The 8,548-nt window shown below is 39.5% G+C and overlaps 2 protein-coding genes across 2 annotated transcripts; one reads left to right on the top strand and one right to left on the bottom strand.

The window, feature by feature from the left end:
* Positions 1 to 1,095: 1,095 nt before the first annotated feature.
* Positions 1,096 to 3,808, top strand: mre11 (double strand break repair nuclease mre11). The gene is made up of 7 exons (XM_067771229.1): positions 1,096 to 1,310; positions 1,370 to 1,493; positions 1,546 to 2,488; positions 2,547 to 2,660; positions 2,719 to 2,879; positions 2,939 to 3,428; positions 3,495 to 3,808. The coding sequence occupies exons 1-7, from the start codon at positions 1,106 to 1,108 to the stop codon at positions 3,582 to 3,584; spliced, it is 2,127 nt and encodes a 708-aa protein (XP_067627330.1). The 5' UTR covers positions 1,096 to 1,105; the 3' UTR covers positions 3,585 to 3,808.
* On the bottom strand, positions 3,731 to 5,621 carry LOC137243447 (guanine nucleotide-binding protein subunit beta-like protein 1). The gene is made up of 3 exons (XM_067771230.1): positions 5,282 to 5,621; positions 4,688 to 5,204; positions 3,731 to 4,622 (listed from the first exon to the last, which is right to left on the bottom strand). Exons 1-3 carry the CDS (start codon positions 5,417 to 5,419, stop codon positions 4,294 to 4,296), a joined length of 984 nt encoding a protein of 327 aa, XP_067627331.1. The 5' UTR covers positions 5,420 to 5,621; the 3' UTR covers positions 3,731 to 4,293.
* Between the last annotated feature and the right edge of the window lie 2,927 nt (positions 5,622 to 8,548).

The following is an 8,548-nucleotide window of genomic DNA, read 5'->3' on the forward strand; positions in this document are numbered from 1 at the left end:
GGGATGCACCTTAACGTTAAGCTAATCGTTTATCAAAAAATTTCCACCGTTTCCGTTGAAACACTTCGAAATATTATCGATAAAGAAATTATCAAGATAAATTGTATCTCGTTTTTAACCGAAACAAAAAGCCTTCGTTAACGTTAAAAACGTTAACTAAAACGTGATACTTTATGTTTGAATTGTGCTGGCAATGCTATAGCCATGGTGAAGCCGTAAGGTGGTAACAGCGAGCGGACATACACACACAAGCGAGCGGACATACACACGTAACTTCATGTTGTTGTTGTTGCCCGACCATCTCGGGAACGATTTATGTGGCCACATTAAACCTTCAGGCCATCCCCTCCCTCCCCACCCCCAAGATCCATGAGGAGCTTGGGGTCGCCAGAGCCTCGTCTGTTAGTGAAACAGGATTCGCCGCGGATAGGTGAGGTTGACAATTGGATTTGGAGAAGCTATATATTGCGCTGGCAACCTGAAGGGTTGCGCTACACACCCCTTGAATCTGGTATTTTAGTCGCCTCTTACGACAGGCATACCTACCGCGGGTATATTCTGACCCCCTTACCCGCTGGGGTACGTAACTTCATGTAATTTGTTTGTGTAATTCGTTATTGGTAATGTCAAAAATACTCTGAGAAATGTTCGTGCTGTCAAAATTCATGAGAAAAGTTGCAATCAGCTTGGCTAATGCTTTCACCTTTAATGACTCCGCCATCAATCAGCTTTGCCAGCATAGTTTGAAGTTAATAATTAACATTAACGATTTGAGTTCGTTTTGATATGTCAGAAAACGAAACAAAATCATTTCGTTAATTTGACGTTCTTAACGTTAATAAACGAAACGAAATGACATTGTGTCGTTTATTAACGTTAATTATCGTAACAAAATGATATCGGTTCGTTGGTTAAGCATGCCTGGTTAAAATAAAATAAGTTCTAGGTTTTGTTGACGCTTGTTTGGCAGATAGCTCAATGGATATTATGCCAAAAAGCTGACACCAGCTTTAGAACCTATCTGACTTTATATGTGAACAAGGCCTTATTCTAATTTTAAACTATAATCTGGCATTACCGTGGAATGGATGACGCTGTACCAAGCATGCAACCCTGTGTGTGCGCAAATTTGCGATTTCTCGAGCTAAACAAATCGCGGCAAATCACAAGTTATTTATTGCTGAAAAAAAGTTTGGAAAAAAGCCGGAATTTGTACAAAATGAGTGAAGAAGTAGATACTGAGGATGTGCTGCGTATTATGGTGGCTACGGACAATCACTTGGGTTATCAGGAGAAGAATTCTGTGCGCGGTAAGATAGCCTTTTAAAATATCGAGGGAAAGTATTAAAATGTGTATTCATCATGATAGGAGATGATAGCTTCATTGCGTTCGAAGATATACTGGAAATGGCAGTTGAAGAAGATGTTGATTTCATCTTACTCGGTGGGGACTTATTTCATGATGCAGTGCCCAGTCAAAACACTTTGCTTAAGTAAGATAAAATCGGGGATTTCACTTATATTGCTTAATTTTCTATTATTTAGTTGTATGAAGTTACTCCGGCGTTACACCTTTGGTGACAAACCAATCAATATTGAAATGCTCAGTGATCAGGCAGTAAATTTTCACAATGCTGTTAATGATACGGTCAATTATGAGGATCCTAATCTGAACGTTGCAATTCCTGTCTTCTCTATACATGGCAATCATGATGATCCCAGTGGTTTTGGACGTCTCAGCTCACTTGATTTACTTTCAACTACTGGTCTGATTAATTACTTTGGACGCTGGACCGATCTAACGAAAGTTACTATTAATCCGGTATTATTGCGTAAAGGTCAAACACAATTGGCGCTGTATGGACTCAGCCATATACATGATGCACGATTACGGCGACTCTTTGAGGACTACAAAGTCAATATGGAATATCCAGGTTCGGAAGAGGGTGAATGGTTTCATTTGATGGTGCTACATCAGAATCATGCAGATCGTGGCCCCAAAAGCAATATTCCCGAAGAAATGTTACCCGATTTTTTGCATTTAGTTATATGGGGGCATGAACATGATTGCCACATTGAGCCACAGTTCAATCCTAAGCGTAATTTTTATGTTAGCCAGCCAGGTTCATCTGTTGCCACATCGCTTGCCGAAGGCGAGTCGCTCAAAAAACATGTTGGTCTATTAGAAATACATAAAACACGCTTTCAAATGAAGTCGTTACCCTTGCAAACTGTGCGACCATTTGTATTCGATTCAGTAGACTTGACTCAAATGGCGGAAGAATTAAAATTAGATGAGGGGGATGTCACAAATAAAGTGATGGCTATGGCAAAACAGCGTGTAGAAGAGATGATAGAGCGCGCAAAGGAGCAGGAGACGGGGCATCCAAAGCAACCTAAATTGCCTCTCATTCGTTTGCGCATTGTGTTTACGAGTGAGGATCAAATGTTTAATGCAATACGCTTTGGACAGTCGTACAATGAAAAGGTTTATATTAATTTTTTTTAGATTTGAACATCAATAACTACGATTTAATGGTATTTAGGTGGCTAATCCTGCGGATATGATACATTTCAAAAAGGTAATAAAACGCGTCAAAGGGGAATATACAGATGACGACAAGGAAGCTTTACGTGGTGCCTTGGATGGCATACATATTGTAAGATTTTTAATAATTGTTTATAAGGTAACGCATACTTATTATGTACTTACTATAGGATTCAGTCAGCGATTTGAAAATTGAGAATTTCATAGAGCGTTATTTTGAAGAAATTCCAGCCAAGCGTAGGCTAAAAGTTTTAAACCCCAAAATATTATCAGAAATGTGTAATCGTTTAGTAGAAAAGAATGATATAAATGCTGCAGAAGGCATTATAAGGTAATATTATATAAAATATGCATTTATTCAATAAATAATGAAATACAATTACAATGCAGGCATTGTAAAGATAGCGCCTTAGAGTATTTAATGGAAACCTTACCAGGTGATGATCAAGTTGAAGAGTCACTGGAAGCATTCAATAAAAAACTTTCACTTGATGAAATTATACATCGCCTAGAAACTCTTGGTCCGAAGTTGAAAGTCAGTCCTCCGAAAAGCAGGAGTAAGCAGCTTGAAGCTAAGACTGTAGATGATGATGATTCAAACGACAGTGAGGACGAACCACAGCCCAAGAAACCGCCAAAAAGGCAAACCAGAGCGGCACATCCTGTTTTCGAAGATTACAGTGATGATAGTGATGAAATAGCTAGACCGGCTACTACTAGGGCAGCAACATCACCCCGTGGACGCAAAGCTACCAAAGCTGATACCAGCCCGAAACTAGCTGCCACACGTGGTCGTGGTAAAGGGCGTGGGCGTGGCGCTGCTGTTGCTACTCCAACACGATCCACACGACAAGCATTAAACGTTTCAGTAAATTCCAACGTGAGCTTTTTTTCATTTACTTATTCGGCAATGCTGTGTATTTAATTAATTTCAAAATAATTTTAGCGTTCCAGTCTAATGACATCCTTGGCAAATGCGCGTGCAAAACGAGGCGCTAAGAATTCAGCAGTTATCGATATATCTGATTCGGATTAAATATTTTATGGATTTTAACATGTATTATTCTAATTACCATGAGAGCGGATGTACGTATAAGAACTACCTCAAGATTCCCAATTTTTAATACAGTTCTTGCTGCATTCCATGCATATCTGTGTACTATGAAAAAGAGGATTCAACTCTTTTTCTTTTTGGTTAATAAGGGACCACTGTTTATTGTTTTATATTTTTCAGTTCAATTACATATCTGTATAACAATATATTTTGTGTTTAATTTGTGTTTTAACATAACAGTTTTCCATCCAGCCTTTTAAAATAAAAGAGCGCTTGTTCTCTTATATCCTAAGTGTATCTGTAATAATCGTCCAAAAAGGAGCACAGCTTTAGAAATTGGACTTAAATGTAACAATAGAAGATTTCGATCATTATTTTAGGAAAAAGGTTGGCACTGTCTTTTGTACTACTAATCAGAAAAGCAGTACCCAATAACGGCGGAATCATTTGAATTCGCTTAGCTTAAAAGTGAATTACAATGAACAAATTGTGTTTTGACTTTGAATAAAGGCCAGTTGGTGAATTTATAACAGAATAAAGCTTATATTCTAACCCACAAGTTCATACATTACAGCAACATATTTGGACATTTACATATATATAATGTCTTGCACAAAGTTTAATAAACTTCTCTGGTGCTTGTTTTATGAACTTTTTAAAAACGCAACTCTTTTCGGCAGTTGCTTACAATTTAATTGTATAAATCCCAAAGTGTGATTTGGCCATCTGTACCTGCTGCCGCCATAATACGCGCATTCCACATTGAAACTTTGTCCTCTGAGTAAGCAATATCCATAATACCACCACCCGAAGCATTCTTATGCTCAGTCAATACAGCCAAAGGGCGTAGACTACGCCAAGAGAAAACACGTACGCGTCCATCCCAACCGCCAGTAGCAAACACCTTCTGATCATCACGTATGCGTATACAATTAATGCCTGCATTTTTTATGACAATATAATTCGAGCGTTGCAATTGCATTGACTGGTGCTGGTATCTAATACATATGAGCTTTTCGGCTGCAATTAGAAAAGTAGGCGATTTAAATAAATATGGAATTAATATTTGAATAACAGCAACTCACAAGGCCCGCCAATAATGCCACAATTTGTTACTGGATCATAATCCACAGCCATAGGCTCGGGCTCAAATTGCCGCAAATCTACAACAACACCTGAACTCAAATCCCACGTTAGAAAATGCCCAGACTCATAACCGGCTAGTAGAAATAGCTGTGACGCGCATTCGAATGGCTTAAAGCAAGACACACTGCCCAATTTGGGTAGTTGTGAATCGTTTGGTACAAGCATTTGCGGTGGTGAGTTAACATCGTTATTCACATGTAGCACGCCAATAGAATTCTCATCACATGGATAAAAGAGTAGCGGCTCACCACCGCCGGCCGGTGACGTGTACAATGCTGTATGACAAAATGCAGCAAAGTTACCTTCGATTGTGCGGTCACGCATGTAGCCACTGTTCGATAGCGACCAAAGCGTGACCGTGCCACCTTTCTCCTGTGTAATTAAAATATCATCGGTGTGATGTAGTGTTGTTATTGGTTGCTGGCCAACTTCGAAATGCAATGGGGAACGATTTGTCTGCAATTAATATGATAGTATGAATTAAAAAGTTTTTTTGACGACAAGAAGACAACAACGTGCGCTGCGCTGCCCACCTGCAAATCCCACAAGAAAACGCTGCCTTTGAGTGTGCCGGCCAACAGTCGTTCGCAGCTGTGGAAACAAATTGAATTAACTGGACCCATTTCTGGGCAACGCAGGTTGAAAACTGGATCTGGTGGCAAAACGGCCATGGCGCAATTACAATGAACTTAAAGTTTTGGAAATAATATGGAAAAACAAAACTTTCCACTTGTTTATTGGTACATCAAAATAGTTTAAATGTTGATTTAACCAACTTTACTTGCAAAAATTAGTAAAAATCCGCATTTAACAAAACCCAATGGTGCGGCGGTTAGTAACCAAAACAGAAAACGATCACAAAGCATAAATGGCACAAAAACAAATGTGGAAAAGAAAAGACTGGAAAATTAACAGCGCTCTTCTATTGACAGAGGTAATAATGTTATTACAACAGAGCTCTTGTATTGACAGATGTAATAATGTTATTATGTAGAGTGGGTCGTTTCGTTCTGAACTTGTTCAATTCACCGGGTCTTTCAACTGAACAAGTGAACTAGATCTTCGATTTCGGTTCTATTTGATATTTTAGTTCTTTCCCTCTTCTCGTTCGCAAACATTGTAAAATCATACATACATACATACATAAATGTAATACTCCTATATTGCTAATACAAAATACTCGCAATGTGATTGTAGAAACATAAGTGTGACAAGAAAAAATTGAAATTTAGGTACATTCGGTACCTGGAAAAAAAGGAACAGATGAACAAAAAGAACAACTTGTTCGTTCATCAGAAAAAGAACGAAAGAACCGAATCTCTGAAATGAACGAAAAAGCACAACTCTAATTTAATGCTATTTACATTTTTTTCCTTTTGGCAACGCGAGTTTTTGGTGTATTTTAGTTATTTTAGAGGGATTTTTGCGGAATCCGTTTCCGTTGAAAATTATTTTACAAAAAAACTGGAAAAGAATTGCAGCAAACATGTAGGATAAATCACGTTCTATGAAGTTATGAAGTGATGAAGTGAAATTAATTTTTTCATTTTATCTTATCACATCTCTTTTTCATATTAGGCGATTCGTGTTCTTTGCAATACTCGGTTGTGAAAATCTAATAACGAGCACTGTGGTGAGTAAAAAAAATTATATTTTCTGTCAAAAAAAAAAAAAACTTTAATTATTGAAACTAGTAAATATTTTCAACTTTTAATTCTCCTCTCCCTCTCGCTACTGCATTGCATTCCAGCAGGATGTTTTCTGCAGCCTCATCTTCGCGATCACAGAATCGACAGAGGCTACTAGACGATATACCTTGTTTATCCATGTGGCTCTTTAGCCTGCATTGACCTGTGAGTATGCCTGTTAAAATTCTAAGGCTGCTTTTTGGGAGCTTAATCAAGGCTTAACATCGCTTATCCTCCTATCCTGGACTTTCGCGCCAGTGCTCTCTGAGGCACGCTTCTTTTTGCCTGAACTCTTCCCTTATTGTGTGTGACATTATCGGTATGATGGGCTCGGGTCCTATTGGCTTTTACGCCGCCGCCAACCTGGCAAGCTCGTTACCATCCACTCCTCTGTATCCAGTTACCCAGGCTAAACGGATGGTGTTATTGGCCCCTAGACTGCTTAACCTCTCTACGCACTCAAGGACTGTTGATGATTTGATTTGATTTTAGTGCCTTGAGCGCAACCTGACTATCGCTGAGTATAGCGATTCCGTCGTTGGTATATCCCCGCTGTAAACTTATCTCTGCACACCGGCTCATGGCAAAAACTTCGGCTTGGAAGATGCTTGGACATATTCCGATTGGTAGGGACATTTTGGTTCGGGGCCGAAGATCTCCGCTCCTATGCCCTCCGGTGACTTCAAGCCATCGGTGTACCATATTATAGTGTGTTCCTGGTGAAGCGCTTCAATTCTGGAGGTGTCCTATGTCCACTTGTTCCCCAGCTCTATTTTGAAGCGCTTCTCAAACTTAATTAGCTTCCTCGTCTCATCACTGGGAAGCTGGATGGGTGAAATCTGCTCCTTCAGCTTCTCCATGTTCCATGACTGTATCACTTTGCCTCTTCCGCATCCCTCTTTAGCTGTGTTACGCCGTCGGCCATGTTCGCATAGCTGCCGTAATGCAGGTACATGACCAGCGTTGAAGTTCCGTGAGTGACTTTTGTACGGTCACCATGCTTGTCCTTGATGCCCACACAACTGCTTCATACACTATGATAAGTCTCACTATAGTAGTGTATATCCATCTTATGATCTTTGGGCTGCACCCCCAAGATCTTCCTGCAATACGTCTGCACACCAATGGCTGTCTTGTTAGGGTTGATACTTAGCTCCACCTCAGTACACCGTTCTTTCATTTCCCTCAATGCCCTTTGAATTATGTCGCAAAGGGTGCTTTAAAATCTGCCTCTTACAATTATAACAATATTGTAACGAATTTAATGCAATTCCGCTTATTTCAAATCTTCTACTAAGGCTCGAATCACTAAACTGTTGAATAAATAACTCCACTATTCAATAATGAAAAATGGCCTTTATTAATGTACTTCACAATAAATAACTCTACTATTGCTCGCCAGATAGCGTCTTAAATCCAACTGATTGTCGCGCCTCTACTGTTGCTGCCTTTTATACTCTCTGATTTCCTCGTTCGCATCTTCTAGGCGCTTCCATTTCCAAAATCTACTAGTTGGCCATCAGCTATAAAATTTCTCAGCTGTAACTACAGATGCACGAATTTATAGCTTCTCTCATTGCATACTTTCGGGAGTATCTCAGATATATGCATGTGGTTGTGCGTTGCTTCTCCGCTACGTACATATGTGTAGACATAATGATTGATTCGTTTATGTAGATACAAGTGACTGCTTTATTGTTGTTGTGACTTCATTTACTTAGCATCATACTAGGGATGTGAGTATCATTTAGTGTCACTAATTTTCGTCACACTGCCCTCCACCTAAGTCTGATCGTCCCGATCAGATAAATCTCTCGATCTAAACGCCGTTAGCATCTCCAAATGTACCACTCTTCTATTTCGTGGTTTCCTAATGGTTTGTATGCGGTACATGGTATCACTGATCTTCTTCACAACTTTGTACGGGCCTTCCCAACTGCACCGAAATTTGGATGGACCACCTTTCCGCCGGTGAGGGTTGTGTAACAGAACCAAATCTCCCGCCAAGAAACCTTTCGAATTATTGTTCTCATCGTACCTGCGTTTCATCTTACTACTCATTATTCTGGATCGTTCCCTCGCACTCTGTTGTTTGGCCAATTACCTACTTCA

Source organism: Eurosta solidaginis, chromosome 3 (genome assembly GCF_040869045.1).
Source record: "Eurosta solidaginis isolate ZX-2024a chromosome 3, ASM4086904v1, whole genome shotgun sequence".
In the NCBI taxonomy this organism is placed as follows: Eukaryota; Metazoa; Arthropoda; class Insecta; order Diptera; family Tephritidae; genus Eurosta; species Eurosta solidaginis.